This window comes from Myotis nattereri (genome assembly GCF_964212035.1).
Source record: "Myotis nattereri genome assembly, chromosome: 6".
Taxonomy (NCBI): domain Eukaryota; kingdom Metazoa; phylum Chordata; class Mammalia; order Chiroptera; family Vespertilionidae; genus Myotis; species Myotis nattereri.
Window position 1 is genome coordinate 47,526,700 of NC_138081.1, and position 19,403 is coordinate 47,546,102.

General features: G+C 44.0%; 4 protein-coding genes and 1 pseudogene across 5 annotated transcripts; 4 read left to right on the plus strand and 1 right to left on the minus strand.

The window, feature by feature from the left end:
- The first annotated feature begins 4,504 nt into the window (after positions 1–4,504).
- On the plus strand, positions 4,505–7,839 carry LOC308521831 (ADP-ribosylation factor 1-like). Its single transcript, XM_081094943.1, has one exon. It carries the CDS (start codon positions 5,326–5,328, stop codon positions 5,863–5,865), a length of 540 nt encoding a protein of 179 aa, XP_080951069.1. The 5' UTR covers positions 4,505–5,325; the 3' UTR covers positions 5,866–7,839.
- A 543-nt stretch (positions 7,840–8,382) lies between these two features.
- On the minus strand, positions 8,383–9,166 carry LOC308520836 (proline-rich protein 3-like; annotated as a pseudogene). Its single transcript has 2 exons — positions 9,151–9,166; positions 8,383–8,865 (listed from the first exon to the last, which is right to left on the minus strand). The product of its transcript is annotated as a proline-rich protein 3-like (transcript).
- Positions 9,078–10,473, plus strand: LOC308521832 (ADP-ribosylation factor 1-like). Its single transcript, XM_081094944.1, has one exon. The coding sequence runs from the start codon at positions 9,498–9,500 to the stop codon at positions 10,212–10,214; it is 717 nt and encodes a 238-aa protein (XP_080951070.1). The 5' UTR covers positions 9,078–9,497; the 3' UTR covers positions 10,215–10,473.
- Positions 10,474–11,056: 583 nt separating this feature from the next.
- LOC308520837 (ADP-ribosylation factor 1-like) lies at positions 11,057–12,405 on the plus strand (the record flags this gene model as incomplete). The annotated part of the gene is made up of 2 exons (XM_081093555.1): positions 11,057–11,084; positions 11,828–12,405. The coding sequence occupies 2 exons, from the start codon at positions 11,057–11,059 to the stop codon at positions 12,403–12,405; spliced, it is 606 nt and encodes a 201-aa protein (XP_080949681.1).
- A 3,534-nt stretch (positions 12,406–15,939) lies between these two features.
- Positions 15,940–16,491, plus strand: LOC308520899 (ADP-ribosylation factor 1-like; the record flags this gene model as incomplete). Its single annotated transcript, XM_081093594.1, has 1 exon — positions 15,940–16,491. The coding sequence occupies exon 1, from the start codon at positions 15,952–15,954 to the stop codon at positions 16,489–16,491; it is 540 nt and encodes a 179-aa protein (XP_080949720.1). The 5' UTR covers positions 15,940–15,951.
- Positions 16,492–19,403: the final 2,912 nt, after the last annotated feature.

Genomic DNA, 19,403 nt, shown 5'->3' on the forward strand with positions numbered 1-19,403 from the left:
TGCTGTAATTAAAGGCAAGAGCCACACCCTTGAATCTTTTAATAAACAGATAACAAGTCCAAACTTTGTGCTTACAACTTCCCAATGCTATTTCTCAAATACTAAGGAGTAACTTACCATTTCTACTGCACTTAGTGACTGTGACATCTTTTGCATTATTGCTCTATGTTGCTGTTTAGGTGGCCTGGGACCACTATCTTGTTTAGCACAGCAATCTCCATGTTTCAAATAGCATGTGGTACCTAGAAAGTACTTTAATACTTTTTAGTGAATGAATTCTGGTGGTCTTATTTAATATGTGCCAAATTCATGTGCTTTTCATATATTATATCATTTAATTAAACAGTTCATGTAATGCTTATCTTCCCAAGAAAGTATACAAACTTTTTGAAAGCAAGGAAATGAATGCTTGTGGTTATTTTTAGACATTCTACACAGCACCCTATGTCAACCTACTTTATGGGAATGTTCCTCAAATTCATCTAAAAGACATGTTTTACAGTTTTAAAAGATATATCTATTTATCATATTGCTACAAGGTGGGACTGGCTTATTTTTTTTCTTTTAAACCCCGCTAATGGTTTTAGGGTAGAGAAAGATATTAATTTATGGTCTAATAATGGCCCCTATTATTCAGCAAAGGTCCCAGCTAAAAGGTGTATTTCACTATCTATTATGTAACAAAATTGGGCTACATATAAAAGTATGTGTTTAGCACACTAGGTCTCCACATCATTTCCAACCAGAAAAACTTTGCTTTTATCTGTTTACAATGTAAAGGGTGCCACAGATTTTTACCTAAGTCAGGGCAGCAATGCCCACCAAGAAAGATGTGGTATTTCAATGAAAACCTTGCCAGACATTAAAATAGCAGATGAGTTCATTAATGGAGAGCCAGACAGAGAAATTTCCCACCTAGAAACAGAAGAATTCTATGTCTCTCCAAGAACTCACTTTACCTATTAGCTCAAAGGAAAAGTATAATAAGTGTTGTTGTTTTTTTAAATATAACAGCTTTACTGAAGTGAATTCACACTCCATAAAATTTACACTTTTAAAGTTTACAATTCAGTGGATTTTAGTATATTTATAGAATTATGTAACCATCATCTAATTTTAAGACATTTTTATCAAAACAAAAACTTAGTTTTTAATCCCCAAAAGAAACCCCATGCTCATTAGTAGTCACTTTCTATTTCCTACTTCCCCCCAGCCCTTGGTAACTACTAATCTACTTCTTTCTCTATGAATATGCCTTTTCTGGACATTTAATATAAATGAAATTGTACAATATGTGGACTTTTACGTCTGGCTTCTTTCACTGAGCATATTTTCTTTTTTAAAAATATATTTTTATTGATTTCAGAGAGGGAGAGGGAGATAGAGACATCAATGATGAGAGAGAATCATTAATTGGCTGCCTCCTGCACACCCCCTACTGGGGATCGAGACTGCAACCCCAGCATGTGCTCTTGACCAGAATCGAACTTGGGACCCTTCAGTCTACAGGCCAATGCTCTATCCATTGAGCCAAACCAGCCAGGGCTGAGCATAACGTTTTCAAGGTTCATCCATTTATTGCTTATATCAGTATTTTATTCCTTTTTTCAGACAAACACTATTTCATTGTATGGATATGCCAAATCTTGTTTATCCATCCATTAATTGATGGACATTTGGCTATTATAAATAATGCTACTCTAAACATTTATGCATCAGTTTGTGTGTATAGATATGCTTTCAATGCTCTTGGTTGTGTACTTAGGTGTGGTATTGTTGGGTCATAAATAACTCTATGTTTAACAAGTTGAGGAATTGATAAACTGTTTTCCAAAGCAGCAGCACCATTTTTTGACCCCACCAGCAGTATATAAGAGCTCTGATTCCTCCACACCCTCACCAGCACCTGCCATTCTCTTCTTTATTCTAGCAAGCCTAGTGAATGTGAAATGCTATCTCTTACTGGTTTTTATTTGCATTTCACTAATAACTAATGACGTTGAACATCTTATCATGTACTGATTGACCACTTGTATATCTTCCTTGGAGAAATGTGTATTAAATCCTTTGCCCATTTTTAAAGTGGGGTTATTTGTCTTTTTATTGTAGAGTCGTAAGAGTTCTTTATACATTCTGGATATGAATGCCTTTTCAGATATATAATTCACAAATAATTTCTCCATTCAGTGCATTGGGTTCTATCCTTGACTCTAAACCTTGGCAAATTATTTCATTTTTGTCATCTGGAAAATGAATGGGTTCAGAAGATTGCAGGATTTACAAATTAGGGTGCATGTACACTGGGAGCAGACATCTGTAACCCAGGAGTAGAAGACACCAAGGATTCATGTAGCTCATCTTCTAAAATGCCAAAATTATTTAAAGGTTTTAGGGTATGCAGAATCTTGATTTTTCCATGTGTGAAAATATAGAGAGAAGAAAAACTGTGCTGAGCAAACAGAAATGTTGACATTTTTAGAACCCAGTGGCATGGAATTGCAGTATGTCAAAGTAATCTGGGACTTTAGAAAGACAAATTGTGCCTGATCATTGGAACCTGAGAGCTGGGCCTTCAAAGGCTTTGAACGTTGTTTTTATGGCTTTTAACTTTTGATCACTTAAAAATCATTAACTCACAGCCTTGGCCAGTGTTTCTCAATGGTTAGAATGTCAGCCTTCACACCGAAAGGTTGCAGGTTCGCTCCCCACTCCTGGTAGGAGTGCATGCAGGGTGCATGCAGGAGGCATCCCTCCCTTCTTTCCACTCTCTCTGAAAAAGCAATGGGAAAAATATCCTTATGTGAGGATTAACAAAAACAAATTTTTTTTTTAATCATTAACTCACACAAATGAGCTTAACTTCCTGCTGCCATTATTTTTTTTAACTTTATTTACTAGATTGTGTTTAGTTCCACTTCCTATCATGATCAGTTCCCTGAGAATACAAATAGGGTAAAGATCATGGTTTTCTTTATTGCTAGAATCATTTTTTTTTAAAATTTACTTCTCAGAGTAGAATAATTTTGTAAAACTAAACCTTCTACAGTGAACACTTAATCTACACCAAACATGAATAGGTAGTTAAAAACAGGAAGTTAAAGTAAAACAGTTAAAAGGAAAAAACAGGCAAAATAATAAGGGAATTTCAGAATAACCTGAAATGACAGACAGCTGAAACAAACATTGCATTGGTTGTCTGGGGCACCCCAAGATGAATTTGAGGGGACAGAAGATAATAAATACCACCTCTACAGCCATAACTACTGAATCATTCATTAGGAAGGAGTATAGGTTATTTTCAGCTATTTATTTAAAATATGGGTTTATGCCAAAACCGGTTTGGGTCAGTGGATGGAGCGTCGGCCTGCGGACTGAAGGGTCCCAGGTTCGATTCCGGTCAAGGGCATGTACCTGGGTTGCGGGCACATCCCCAGTGGGAGATGTGCAGGAGGCAGCTGATCGATGTTTCTCTCTCATCAATGTTTCTGACTCTCTCTCTCTCTCTCCCCCTTCCTCTCTGTAAAAAATCAATAAAATATATTTAAAAAAATAAATAAATAAATAAAATAAAATAAAATATGGGTTTTAACCTGTGGTTAATGTGCACAAAGCAAAACCTTATTTTTTTTCTGCCCTAATACTTTAAATTTTCAATAGCCTTTTATATATTCTTTTTTTAAAATAGCATCTTGATTTGTTTCATGAATGTACTGTCCTCCTAATGTTCTGAGGCTATTAATTCTAGGTTTTTAAAACCTTCCCTTCTGTCTCCACGTCCTGCAAATTCTTTTTATTCCTGTTTGTTTTGAGCCTCAAAAATCTGGTGATCCTTGCCTGACTGCAGACACTTTAGTATAGCAATAAGAATCTGATTGTAAGCTCTGTGTGCATGCATGTGTTATTGGCTAGTGAGCATCAATATTGGATGATATGGCCGGGTTATGTCTTAAAGAACCCTGGTGTCAGTATTTAACCTAATCACATTATATGCACTTGTACATGTGAAGAGTAACTGTAATATGTTAACTTATTAGTTAAGCTAAAATATCACCTTTTTTCTCCCCTGAAACTCAAAAAACTAATTATATCATTTTAGATATAACACTTACAGCAATGAGTCATATTTGGCTGCAAGTCATAATCAAATTTTCTCAGAGAAAATTTGGCAAAACATCAACATCAAAACTTCATTTTGAACTCCTCTGTGAAGGTGGTTGTAGTTGTTCTTTAGCTGTGCATTTCAAACATTCTTTTGGCCTTCCTCTGTATGTTCAGGAATATTTTAAAATGACATAGCACAGGGAATATCAGTTTTATTTTCTTGTACAAATCTTAAGTTTTTAAGGATAAAATAAGAACATGGTAAAGATAATTCAGGCAATGTTGACTTGATTGTTTTGTAAAAATCCTCAATCTTTCTGGATGTTATAAGGACATGGAAATGTTTTCTTAAGAAGAATTAAGAGAAAATCATCAGCCAAATCTCACTTTCATTTTTATGTTCTGGGGTTTTAAACTACCAAAAAAAAAAAAACCTCTACACAATTTTACTTGGGCCTGAAAATTATAATTACTTCTCTAAAACAACTATTCATTTTGTAACCTGTTAACATCATACAGTAGAAAGAGCCCTAGTGGCTTAAATTCTACTTTATCGTATCACCCTAAGTCCAAATACTGTAAAAATTGGGGGACTTCTTTTGAGTGGCTAAGTGGTTGAGCATCGACCGAGGCACCAAAAGGTCACCGGCTTGATTCCTGGTCATGGCACATACCAGATTGCAGGTTCGTCCCCTATACCAAACAGGAGGGATCCCCACTTTCCACAGGTTATCTCACATCCCTTGGATTCCTGGAATTGCAGGGACAAAAAGAAGAAATCTTTAAACATTATGCAATGTAATGGGTTGGCAAAACTTCTCAAAGTAGTCCCTGAGGTGGTCCTCAAAACTCCTTAGGTGCCTCACCCACCGGGGGTCCTCATCGTAGTCAGGTGCCACCCAGAGGAGTGTCCAGTAAGACAGTTCTGTTGAACCAGGATGATGGTGATAAATCATCTATTCTAGACCAATTGAAACTGCACCTGTTCTCTCTCTGGACTTTGAACTTTAGAAAACAGTAAGTTAATTGATAGTGACAGTGGAAGTGGAATACACAAAAGCACAAACAGAAAGAGTGGTTGAGTCATAGCAATGACAGAGCATTACAGTAAGGATAAACAAGTATCTGCTAAAGAGTCACAAGAGAGAGCCAGCGCCTGGCTCGGAGCAGCACCGTGGCTGCCAAGGGTTTCTCTGGCCATTGTCTCTCCCTCTGGTCTACAGCATGGGAAATATCTTTGCGAACCTCTTTAAGGGCCTTTTTGGCAAAAAAGAGATGCGCATTCTCATGGTGGGCCTGGACCGTGCTGGGAAGACCACCATCCTGTACAAACTGAAGCTGAATGAGGTCGTGACCACCACGCCCACGATAGGTTTCTACGTGGAGACTGTGGAATATAAGAACATCAGCTTCGTCTTGTGGGACGTAAACAGCCAGGACAAGATGCGGGTTTTTTGGAGCCAAAACTGCCCAGGCAGACATGGTCTCATCTTTGTGGTGGACAGCACTGACCAGGAACGCATGGACGAGGCCAGACAGGAGTTGATGCGGATGATGACAGAGCTCAAGGATGTTGTCCTGCTAGTGCTTGCAAACAAGCAGGACCTCCCCAATGCCATGAGCACAGCTGAGATCACAGACAAGCTGGGCCTGCACTCTCTGCACCACAGGAACTGGTACCTTCAGGCCACCTCTGCCATCACTGGGGCTGGCCTCTATGAGGGACTGGACTGGCTGGCCAATCAGTTCCAGAACCAGAACTGAGCCACACTCCTCTCTTCCCCCTCACTCCCTCCTTCACCCTCGCTTTCCTGTCCATGTGGCAGATGTATCCCTGTGGTGTGAGTGCCAGAAGCTGTCCCCATGGTTGCTCTCAGTGTGCTTCATCATGCTGTGCATGTGGAGATGCAGCCTATACCCGGGTTTTTATCTAAATAATTCTTGTTTCTGGTACTCACATGCATTATGCAACAGAGGCAGCCAATCAGCCAACATGTTTCTCTTTCTCTCTCCAAAAATCAATAAAAACACATATTTTTAAAATTGGAGCACTGCAGTATTTTCTAAAAATGAGCTGAGCTGTCTTTCTCATGGGATTTTAGCTGACTAGAGGACAGGATTAAATTGACTATTCTGGGATCTGAAAATAAAGATTTGACATGGTATGTTTCAGTCCATTTTCTTTAAATTCCTTGCAAGTAATTTGTCTTATTTTCTGAAATTGTCAAATGAAATAACCAAAGGTAAACAGATTGATTGGAGGCAGTGATTTCCATGGAGGTAAACAAATGTCCATGTTTTTATACTGAACAAGAGTAAGAACATTTTTTCTATCAGGGGTTCATAAGCAAGTAAAAAACAATTATTTGTGGGTTCTTTTGTTTTTGAGAGACATACAAAACTTGCAATTAATTTGGCTTTAAAATTAAGAACATCAAAAATAAAACTTTACTAAACCATGGAAATAAATTTTCTTTTTAAATTGCCCCTTTTGGATTTTCATATTCCTGTCATTTCTCTCCAAATGAACCAGAGTGAAAGTCTGGGACCCATCTCTTTTATTCTGCCTTCTTCTTACACCTCACCTTTATACTTCTAGCCTATCTCCACTAGACTCATGTTGTCAGTCACCAAGACTCAGGATTGTATTCCCATGTGCACCATCCCATTTCCTCTGAATATCTTAGCCTGCGGCTTCAGGTGTCTCACTGCTAAGTTATTGCCATTTGTCCACTGCCTCCAATCTCTGCAGGAGTTTCAAGCTATTTGTCTAAAGAGTCAGGTAAGTAAAGAGTGAAATGAGCTGGATGAGCACAGACCTCTTTAAAAGTCTCTACTCAGCTCCAGACAATTATTGCTTCTTCAGGGATGACGGAGCAGTGTTGAGAGAAATCCAACTTTCCAAGAAAAGCCAGAGATTCCCAGAGTTTCCACAGGCCATCTCACTTCCCTTGGATTCCTAGAATTGCATGGACAAAAAGAAGGATGCTCTGTGCCTGGGAGATAGGTTGTGCAAGGTACTGCGCTGGCCAAACTTCTTGAAGTGGTCCCTGAAGTGATCCTCAATGACTCCTTATAGATCGGTGCCTTGCCCCCTGGCTCATCATCCTAGCCAAGTGCCACCCAGAGGAGTGTCTAGTAAAACAGTTGTGGAACCAGGATGATGGTGACGAATCATCTAATCTAGACCAATTGAAACTGCACCAGTCACTTGCTCTCTCCAGACTTTGAACTTTTTTGTTTGTTTGTTTGTTTCCACTGCATTTATTACTAATGTAAAAAATGTTAAAAAGAAACAAAATTCATTTTCAGTTCTCCAGCGGCTCTCACCCTCCCTCTTGTCCACACAACTCCTGACCCGTCCTCAGGGCCAGTTCAAGACTGAGTCGGCTCATTGCCGTTTTCACAGAAAACAACCAGCAGCAGCGACGGAGGTGGGGAGAGGGCGGCAGGGCTGTCCAGGTGGAGATGCACAGAATTCACAGGGAAGGCCTGTGGCCTCCCAGGGACTGGGCTAAGGAGCACGGCCGTGGAGGAAGAGGGTGGGCCCACCAGAGGCTTAGAGCACACCTCCTGGGCCCGGGTCAGACCCAGAAAAAGGGACCCCAGAAGAACGGGGGCCAGGGAGGCAGCCTCGCGGGAAGCTCCCGGTCCTCCCTGTTGGGGTGGGGGGAGCAGAGAGGCACCAAGAGCCTCACTGGTTTCGGCAGAAACTCTAGTGTGGAGAAGCCACAGACAGGCCCCGGACACTGAGGAAGGCTACGGGGGTGCGTGTTCACCAAGCACAGCGAACACAGCCACGCGGCTGATGGCGAAGCTACGGGATCCAAGAGCAGGCGAGCGGCCTTTCAGGAGGGACTGTCCGTCATCCGAACTTGACCCCTGGCCAGACAGCCTGGGAGTTCCTCCGAGCAGCTGCCAACACAGGGGGCAGGGTGCGCACATGGGGAGCCTGAGACAAGCAGCCAGAGGGGTGGGAGGAAGCCGCTCCAGGCTCCGGACTCGAGGGCAGCAGCGGGCTGCTGGACAGACGCACAAGAGGCAGCACCCGGAGCGTCTCCTGCTCCGCAGTCAGTGGCGAGGGGAGAGGACCCAGGAGGCAGCCGAGATGGGGGCCTGAAGGCGAGGCTCTGGAGGCTGGATCCGCAGAAAGAGCGCCCACCTCCCCCCAGTGATGAAACACAGCTCTGAACCCCAAATGGGGGAGGGGACGGAGGGCGGTGGGAAATGCATGGCCGCTGGGTCTCGAGGGCTCCCTCCAGCTCGGCCGGGAAGGCAGGCTCACAGAGGAGGTCCGTTGACGCCTGGGTGGTAGAAGGCACAGAGGTCCTCATATCGACAGCGCCCTTTTTTGGCAAAGTGTCGGCAGACCAGGCGGTTAGATTTGTCTTCCATAACCTGGGGTTCATCCTCCAGGGGGCAGGTCTTCTTGACAAGCGGCCAGCTCTTGAGCCTTCGAGGATGTCTCTGTTCTTCGTGAAAGCCTCCCCTGGGGGGACTACCTTGGTCTGGCCCAGGAAAAGGAGGGTCAGAACTGACCCGCCACCCCCACCCCACCCCCAACCGCGACCATATGGGCGAGACCTGGGGCCGAAGCCTCCCCACATTGGGCATCTGCTCCGGGGAGCAGGTGGGAGACTGTGGCGGAATCATCAGTCCCCTTGATCCTAGGGGACCTCTGCGAAGAGCTGACTTGGGGTCCCCAGGCTTTCCATTGGCCAGGGGGGGAAGGGCCCAGAAGGCTGGGAGGTCCTGGGGCGGCGGCTGCAGCTGAGTCAGCTTCTTCCGTTTCGGCAACGTGGCAGCGGCAGGAGGAGGGGGAGGGGCCGGGAGCGCGGACTTATGTTTCCGCTTCCGGGGCGGCGGCGGGGGGCAGAGGTGCCCCGTGGAGTTTCCGGGCCGCGGGAGCCTTTGTGCGGTTTCTCAGGTCACCCTCCCCTCCCTGCCGTCCCCACTGCGCTCGCGAAGGCCCAGCCTCCTCCCCGCAGGACGCCCACCGCTCCTCGGCGCGGCCGCGGGCTCTCGCGCTCGGCCCCAGGGCTGTCGCACCTGAAGGTCGCCACATCCGGCCCCGGTTACTATGGTAACACCAGAGGCACTATGGCCTGACCTCTGACTTCCCTCACAAGCCGGTCAGCGGGCTTCCCTCCTCGCCAGCGCTGAGGACCGTGGGCCGGCTCCTCCTCAACCTCCGCCGGGAACCGGGTCGGCGGGGCGCCCGCCCTCGCCCGCGGTGGTAGGACCGCCCCGTCCCCAGGTGCGCAGCGGCTCCTCCCCGGCGCGCCAGGTGGTGCGGACGGGCGTTCCCCCCTCCAAGCGCGCGGTGGTAGCCACCGTGGCAAAGAGCGCGAGCCTCCCACGGGAGACCTGGACTTTGAACTTTAAATAGTGAGTTAATGGGTAGTGACAGTGCAAGTGTCACAGCAATGAAAAGAGTTAGAATAAGGGTCAGCAAATATCTGCTAAAGAGTGACAAAATAGAACGAGCTCCTGGCTCAGAGCAGCAGCAGCAGCGGCAGCACCGTGGCTGCCAAGGGTTTCTCTGGCCATTGTCTCTCCCTCTGCTCTACAGCATGGGAAATATCTTTGCGAACCTCTTTAAGGGCCTTTTTGGCAAAAAAGAAATGCGCATTCTCATGGTGGGCCTGGACGCTGCGGGGAAGACCACCATCCTGTACAAACTGAAGCTGAATGAGGTCGTGACCACCACGCCCACGATAGGTTTCAACCTGGAGACTTTGGAGTATAAGAACATCAGCTTCGTTGTGTGGGACGTACACAGCCAGGACAAGAGCCGGGTTTTTTGGAGCCAATACTGCCCAGGCAGACATGGTCTCATCTTTGTGGTTGACAGCACTGACCAAGAACGCATGGAAGAAGCCAGACAGGAGTTGATGCGGATGATGACAGAGCTCAAGGATGTTGTCCTGCTAGTGCTTGCAAACAAGCAGGACCTCCCCAATGCCATGAGCACAGCTGAGATCACAGACAAGCTGGGCCTGCACTCTCTGCACCACAGGAACTGGTACCTTCAGGCCACCTCTGCCATCACTGGGGCTGGCCTCTATGAGGGACTGGACTGGCTGGCCAATCAGTTCCAGAACCAGAACTGAGCCACACTCCTCTCTTCCCCCTCACTCCCTCCTTCACCCTCGCTTTCCTGTCCATGTGGCAGATGTATCCCTGTGGTGTGAGTGCCAGAAGCTGTCCCCATGGTTGCTCTCAGTGTGCTTCATCATGCTGTGCATGTGCAGATGCAGCCTACACCCGGGTTTTTATTTAAATAGTTCTTGTTTCTGGTACTCACATGAATTATGCAACGGAGGCAGCCAATCCATGTTTCTCTCTCTCCAAAAATCAATAAAAACATATATATTTAAAATTGGAGCACTGCAGTATTTTCTAAAAATGAGCTGAGCTGTCTTTCTCATGGGATTTTAGCTGACTAGAAGGACAGGATTAAATTGACTATTCTGGGATCTGAAAATAAAGATTTGACATGGTATGTTTCAGTCCATTTTCTTTAAATTCCTTGCAAGTAATTTGTCTTATTTTTCTGAAATTGTCAAATGAAATAACCAAAGGTAAACAGATTGATTGGAGGCAGTGATTTCCATGGAGGTAAACAAATGTCCATGTTTTTATACTAAACGAGTAAGAACATTTTTTCTATCGGGGCTCATAAGCAAGTAAAAAAACAATTATTTGGGGGTTCTTTTGTTTTTGAGAGACAAACAAAACTTGCAATTAATTTGGCTTTAAAATTAAGAACATCAAAAATAAAACTTTACTAAACCATGGAAATAAATTTTCTTTTTAAATTGCCCCTTTTGGATTTTCATATTCCTGTCATTTCTCTCCAAATGAACCAGAGTGAAAGTCTGGGACCCATCTCTTTTATTCTGCCTTCTTCTTACACCTCACCTTTATACTTCTAACTATCTCCACTACACTCATGTTGTCAGTCACCAAGACTCAGGATTGTATTCCATGTGCACCATTCCATTTCCTCTGAATATCTTAGCCTGCGGCTTCCGGTGTCTCACTGCTAAGTGATTGCCATTTGTCCACTGCCTCCAATCTCTGCAGGAGTTTCAAGCTTATTTGCCTAAAGAGTCAGGTAAGTAAAGAGTGAAATGAGCTGGATGAGCACAGGCCTCTTTAAAAGTCTCTACTCAGCTCCAGACAATTGTTGCTTCTTCAGGGATGACGGGGCAGTGTTGAGAGAAATCCAACTTTCCAAGAAAAGCCAGAGATTCTCAGAGTTTCCACAGGCCATCTCGCTGTCCTTGGATTCCTAGAATTGCATGGACAAAAAGAAGGATGCTCTGTGCCTGGGAGATAGGTTGTGCAAGGTACTGCACTGGCCAAACTTCTTGAAGTGGTCCCTGAAGTGATCCTCAATGACTCCTTATAGATCGGTGCCTTGTCCACTGGCTCATCATCCTAACCAAGTGCCACCCAGAGGAGTGTCTAGTAAAACAGTTGTGGAACCAGGATGATGGTGATGAATCATCTAATCTAGAACAATTGAACCTGCACCAGTCACTTGCTCTCTCTGGACTTGGAACTTTAAATACTCAGTTCATTGGTAGTGACAGTGCAAGTGTCACCGCAATGAAAAGAATTAGAATAAGGGTCAACAAATATCTGCTAAAGAGTGACAAAATAGAACGAGCTCCTGGCTCAGAGGAGCAGAAGCATCAGTAGCACCGTGGCTGCCAAGGGTTTCTCTGGCCATTGTCTCTCCCTCTGGTCTACAGCATTGGAAATATCTTTGCGAACCTCTTCAAGGGCCTTTTTGGCAAAAAAGAGATGCGCATTCTCATGGTGGGCCTGGACCGTGCTGGGAAGACCACCATCCTGTACAAACTGAAGCTGAATGAGGTCGTGGAAACAGTTCCCACGATAGGTTTCAACCTGGAGACTTTGGAGTGTAAGAATATCAGCTTCGTCGTGTGGGATGCAGCCAGCCAGGACAAGAGCCGGCCTCTGTGGAGCCAATACTGCAAAGACGGAGAAGGTCTCATCTTTGTGGTTGACAGCACTGACCAAGAACGCATGGAAGAAGCCAGACAGGAGTTGATGCGGATGATGACAGAGCTCAAGGATGTTGTCCTGCTAGTGCTTGCAAACAAGCAGGACCTCCCCAATGCCATGAGCACAGCTGAGATCACAGACAAGCTGGGCCTGCACTCTCTGCACCACAGGAACTGGTACCTTCAGGCCACCTCTGCCATCACTGGGGCTGGCCTCTATGAGGGACTGGACTGGCTGGCCAATCAGTTCCAGAACCAGAACTGAGCCACACTCCTCTCTTTCCCCTCACTCCCTCCTTCACCCTCGCTTTCCTGTCCATGTGGCAGATGTATCCCTGTGGTGTGAGTGCCAGAAGCTGTCCCCATGGTTGCTCTTAGTGTGCTTCATCATGCTGTGCATGTGCAGATGCAGCCTACACCCAGGTTTTTATCTAAATAATTCTTGTTTCTGGTACTCACATGCATTATGCAACAGAGGCAGCCAATCAGCCAATCCATGTTTCTCTTTCTCTCTCCAAAAATCAATAAAAACACATATTTTTAAAATTGGAGCACTGCAGTATTTTCTAAAAATGAGCTGAGCTGTCTTTCTCATGGGATTTTAGCTGACTAGAAGGACAGGATTAAATTGACTATTCTGGGATCTGAAAATAAAGATTTGACATGATATGTTTCAATGCATTTTCTTTAAATTCCTTGCAAGTAATTTGTCTTATTTTCTGAAATTGTCAAATGAAATAACCAAAGGTAAACAGATTGATTGGAGGCAGTGATTTCCATGGAGGTAAACAAATGTCCATGTTTTTATACTGAACAAGAGTAAGAACATTTTTTCTATCAGGGGTTCATAAGCAAGTAAAAAACAACTTAATTATTTGGGGGTTCTTTTGTTTTTGAGAGACAAACAAAACTTGCAATTAATTTGGCTTTAAAATTAAGAACATCAAGAGGAACCAAGATGGCGGGATAGGTTAACGCTGGAGTTTGCTGCCTCGTACAACCACTTCAAAAATGCAATGAAAAGACAGAACGGACATCATCCAGAACCACAGGAAGGCTGGCTGAGTGGAAGTTCTACAACTAGGAGGAAAGAGAATAACATACCGAGACTCAGAGGAGGCGCAGTGCTGAACTCAAATACTAAGGTGCGGAGGTGCGCGGAGCGGGCTGGTGGCTGAGGGCGCGGTTGTCTGTTTCAATTGGGAGGGAGTCTCAGATTCTGAGCTCCAGATCCAGGCGAGTCTCTAGGGACCCAGACTCAAACGGGACTGTCTGGCTTTGGTTGGAACTCGAAGGCAGCTTTCTCTCCAAGGTTTGCAGCGGTTGCTGGGACTCTGAGAGGCAGAGCCCCCAGGAGGGGACTGAGAGCAGCCATAACTGCTCGCTCCCCACTGGGACACGCCCCGCCCAAGCCCTCACAGAGCCATTTGCCAGATAGCCTCAGGCAAAGGCTAGATTAGCACCTCCCTAGAGGACAGAAGTTCACTCACTGCAGACACACCTGATTCTCACAGCCACTTGGCCTGGAGCTCAAATGCCCTCTAGTATTACCTACAACAATCAAGGCTTAACTACAACAAGACTGCACACAAAGACCACTAGGGGGTGCACCAAGAAAACATAAAAAAATGCGGAGACAAAGAAACAGGACGCAAATGTCAGAAATGGAAGATATAGACCTCAAAACCACACTTTTAAGGTCTTTCAATAATTTTCTAAAAACTGCCGATAAATGTAGTGAGATCCTCAAGAAATCTAATGAGACCCTCGATGTTGTGATAAAGAACCAAGTAGAAATTAAGCATACATGGACTGAAATAAAGAATATGATATAGACTCCCAACAGCAGACCAGAGGGGCGCAAGAATCAAGTCAAAGATTTGAAATGCGAAGAAGCAAAAAACACCTAACCGGAAAAGCAAAATGAAAAAAGAATCCAAAATGCGAGGATAGTGTAAGGAACCTCTGGGACAGCTTCAAGCGTACCAACATCAGAATTATAGGGGTGCCAGAAGATGAGAGAGAGCAAGACATTGAAAACCTATTTGAAGAAATAATGACAGAAAACTTCCCCCACCTGGTGAAAGAAATAGACTTACAGGTCCAAGAAGCTCAGAGAACCCCAAACAAAAGGAATCCAAAAAGGACCACACCAAGACACATCATAATTAAAATGCCAAGAGCAAAAGACAAAGAGAGAATCTTAAAAGCAGCAAGAGAAAGAAACTCAGTTACCTACAAGGGAGTACCCATCTGACTGTCAGCTGATTTCTCAACAGAAACTTTGCAGGCCAGAAGGGAGTGGCAAAAAATATTCGAAGTGATGAATGCCAAGAACCTACAACCAAGATTACTTTATCCAGCAAAGCTATCATTCAGAATTGAAGGTCAGATAAAGAGCTTCACAGATAAGAAAAAGCTAAAGGAGTTCATCACCACCAAACCAGTATTATATGAAATGCTGAAAGGTATCCTTTAAGAAGAGGAAGAAGAAGAGAAAGGTAAAGATACAAATTATGAACAACAAATATGCATCTATCAACAAGTGAATAAATAATCTGATGAACAGAATAAACTGGTGATTATAATAGAATCAGGGACATAAAAAGGGAACGGACTGACTATTCTTGGGGGGGAAAGGGGTGTGGGAGATGCGGGAAGAGACTGGACAAAACTCGTGCACCTATGGATGAGGACAGTGGGTGGGGAGTGAGGGCGGAGGGTGGGGCGGGAACTGGGAGGAGGGGAGTTATGGGGGGGAAAAAAGAGGAACAAATGTAATAATCTGAACAATAAAGATTTAATTTAAAAAAAAAGAACATCAAAAATAAAACTTTACTAAACCATGGAAATAAAGTTTCTTTTTAAATTGCCCCTTTTGGATTTTCATATTCCTGTCATTTCTCTCCAAATGAACCAGAGTGAAAGTCTGGGACCCATCTCTTTTATTCTGCCTTCTTCTTACACCTCACCTTTATACTTCTAGCCTATCTCCATTAGACTCATGTTCTCAGTCACCAAGACTCAGGATTGTATTCCCATGTGCACCATTCCATTTCCTCTGAATATCTTAGCCTGAGTCTTCAGGTGTCTCACTGCTAAGTGATTGCCATTTGTCTCACTGCCTCCAATCTCTGGAGGAGTTTCAAGCTGATTTGCCTAGAGAGTCAGGTAAGTAAAGAGTGAAATGAGCTGGATGAGCACAGACCTCTTTAAATTGTTCCAGTCAATTGTTGCTTCATCAGGGATGACGGGGCAGTGTGGAGAGAAATCCAACTTTCCAAGAAAAGCCAGAGCTTCCCAGAGTTTCTACAGTCCTTCTCACTTCCCTTGGATTCCTAGAATTGCAGGGACAAAAAGAAGGCTCTGTGCCTGGGAGATAGGTTGTGCAAAGTACTGCGCTGGCCAAACTTCTTGAAGTGGTCCCTGAAGTGATCCGCAATGACTCCTTATAGATAGGTGCCTTGCCCCCTGTCTCGTCATCCTAGCCAAGTGCCACCCAGAGGAGTGTCTAGTAAAACAGTTCTGTTGAACCAGGATGATGGTGACGAATCAGTAATCTAGACCAATTGAAACTGCACCAGTCACTTGCTCTGGACTTTGAACTTTAAATAGTGAGTTAATGGGTAGTGACAGAGCAAGTGTCACAGCAATGAGAAGAATTAGAATAAGGGTCAGCAAATATCTGCTAAAGAGTGACAAAATAGAACCAGTGCCTGGCTCAGAGCAGCAGTAGCAGCAGCAGCAGCAGCAGCAGCACCGTGGCTGCCAAGGGTTTCTCTGACCAGTGTCTCTCCCTCTGGTCTACAGCATGGGAAATATCTTTGCGAACCTCTTCAAGGGCCTTTTTGGCAAAAAAGAAATGTGCATTCTTATGGTGGGCTTGGACGGTGTTGGGAAGACCACCATCCTGTACAAACTGAAGTTGGGTGAGATCTTTACCACCATTCCCACGATAGGTTTCAACGTGGAGACTGTGAAGTATAAGAACATCAGCTTTATCGTGTGGGACGCGAACAGCCAGGACAAGATCCGGCCTCTGTGGCGCCACTGCTGCCCAAACGGACAAGGGCTCATCTTTGTGGTTGACAGCACTGACCAAGAACGCATGGACGAGGCCAGAGAGGCGCTCATGCGGATGGTGGTGGAGTTCACTGATATTGTCCTGCTAGTGTTTGCAAACAAGCAGGACCTCCCCAATGCCATGAGCACAGCTGAGATCACAGACAAGCTGGGCCTGCACTCTCTGCACCACAGGAACTGGTACCTTCAGGCCACCTCTGCCATCACTGGGGCTGGCCTCTATGAGGGACTGGACTGGCTGGCCAATCAGTTCCAGAACCAGAACTGAGCCACACTCCTCTCTTTCCCCTCACTCCCTCCTTCACCCTCGCTTTCCTGTCCATGTGGCAGATGTATCCCGTGTGGTGTGAGTGCCAGAAGCTGTCCCCATGGTTGCTCTCAGTGTGCTTCATCATGCTGTGCATGTGCAGATGCAGCCTACACCCGGGTTTTTATTTAAATAGTTCTTGTTTCCAATGAGGCAGTTTCTGATACTCCTATGCAATATTACTCATGTAATATTATGCAAAGGAAGGCAGCCAATGAGCCAATCAATGTTTCTCTCTCTCCCTCTCTCTCTCTCTCCCTCCCTCCCCTCCTCTCTCTCTCTAAAAATCAATAAAAACATTTTTTTAAAAAATTGGAGCACTGCAGTATTTTCTAAAAAGGAAACATGCAGTTTTTCTCATGAGATTTTAGCTTACCAGAAGAACAGGATTAAATAGACTATACCGGGACCTGAAAAATAGAGGAGATTTGACACGGGATGTTTCATTTTCACGGAAATGTTCCATTTTCCTTAATTTATTTTAAATTTCTTGTAAGTAGTTTAAGTCTTATTTTCTGAAAATGCCAAATGAAGTAGCCAGAGGTAAACAGATTGGAAGCAGTGATTTCCATGGAGGCAAACAGATTTTCATGTTTTCATACTGAACAAGAGTAAGAACACTGTTTCTATCAGGGGTTCATAAGCAAGAAAAAACAACTTATTTGGGGTTCTTTTGTTTTTGAGAGACAAAATAAAATTTGCAAATAATTTGGCTTTAAAATTAAGAACATCAAAAATAAATCCTTACTAAACCACGGGAGTAAATTTTCTCTTCAAATTACCCTTTTTGATTTTCATATTCCTGTCAAGGCTATCATTTCTCTCCAAATGAACCAGATTGAAAGTCTGAGAGCCATCTCTTTTATTCTGCCTTCTTCTTAACCCCTCACCCTAATACTTCTACCTGGTCTGGTCTCTCCATTAGACTCATGCTGTCAGTCACCAAGTCCCAGGATGGTATTCCCATTTGCACCATTCCATTTCCTCTGAATATCTTAGCCTTAGTCCTCAGGTGCCTTTAGCTCTTTTTCCCACTCTTTAATACATGGTTTACTTTTCAATTAAAACAAACAAAAACAAAAAAAAACTCCTCTAAAGAAACTGTTGAATTAACAAAAGTAAAACCAAGGCATGCTCTGGAACCAAAAGCTTCAAGAGCCCTGAGGACTGCCCAAGATTTACTTCAGCCTTGAATGTCTTGCTACCTCCCTGATTGGCCCTCGGGCCCAGACAAGAGCATCGGACCTTTTTCTTTATATCATATAGCACAGATGAAACCAGGTCTGAATATTAAAATGAGACTTTACTAAGGGCCTATAGGAATTAGAGACAAAGAGTAACACAAAATCCAATAATCTGATTCATAAAACCTGGACTGCTCTCTTCTGGCAGTCCATTCCAGCTCACGGTCTCTTGGTGGCCACCATTTTAGTGCCATTTATCCAGGTGGTAAGATTACCTTTCTTTTTTTTCTTCTTTTTAAAAATATTTTTTTTAAATATATTTTATTGATTTTTTACAGAGAGGAAGGGAGAGAGATAGAGAGTTAGAAACATCGATGGGAGAGAAACATAGACCAGCCGCCTCCTGCACATCTCCCACAGGGGATGTGCCCGCAGCCCAGGTACATGCCCTTGACCGGAATCGAACCTGGGACCCCTCAGTCCGCAGGCCGACGCTCTATCCACTGAGCCAAACCGGTTTCGGCTTTTTTTTTTTTTTAAATATATTTTATTGACTTTTTTACAGAGAGGAAGGGAGAGGGATAGAGAGTTAGAAACATCGATGAGAGAGACGCATCAATCAGCTGCCTCCTGCACACCCTCCACTGGGGATATGCCCGCAACCAAGGTACATGCCCTTGACTGGAATCGAACCCGGGACCCTTTGGTCTGCAGGCCAACGCTCTATCCACTGAGCCAAACCAGTCAGGGCAAAAATATTTTTTTATAAAAGTTTATTTGAGCCAAACTGAGGACATATGCTGGGGAGCAAGATTTCAAATGCTCTCGCAAGGTTACCTCAAAAGAATACACTAAATACCACACACAATAACTTATAGACAATAATAGGTGTCCTTGATTAAGGGCCTCACTGAACTGACTCCAATTAACAGCTCCTGGAAGATAAATTATTCCCCAGGACAATGTGATGTTACACCTAGATAAAGTCAAACCTTAGGCCTTGGGATATAGTAAAAAGAGCACTGGACTAGGCATTAAGAGTTCAAGTGATTTAGTCCCCGACTCACTGTGTAACTCTTAGCCAAGGTACTTCATCTTTAGCGGCTTTTTAAACATCATGTGTATTTTATATAGAACCTATCGCAACCTATTTTTTAGGATTAGAGTCATCCTTTAGATTAGAATAAAATGAGAGAAGATGAAAAGTGCCTTGAAAAGGTAGAAACTGTTAAAAACAAAAGAATTAACTCATTCCAAAGGTTTCATAATCTTTGTCTACTCTTCACCAACTCTTGCCAGGCCATTCTCCTCACCAGGTCCTAATTCAATTTGTAGACCAGAAAATTCGAATTAAAGGTTCTCTAAGATCTTTTACAGCTCTTGAAGTATATGATTCCCATTCATCCAATGAACAGAAGCACTTACTATGTATTAAGCATTGGAAACACAAAAAAATGAGTAAATCTAGCAAATATGATAAAATCCAACAATCATTAATGATGGGCTATAGTATTAAAAGTTTATATAAAGTTAATTGAGAATCATTATTCTGCATATTACTGCTGCCAAACCTTGACATCCTATATAATAAAAGGGTAATATGTAAATCAACCGAATGGCCAAACCACCAGTCGCTATGATGTGCACTGACCACCAAGGGGCAGACACTCAACGCAGGAGCTGCCCACT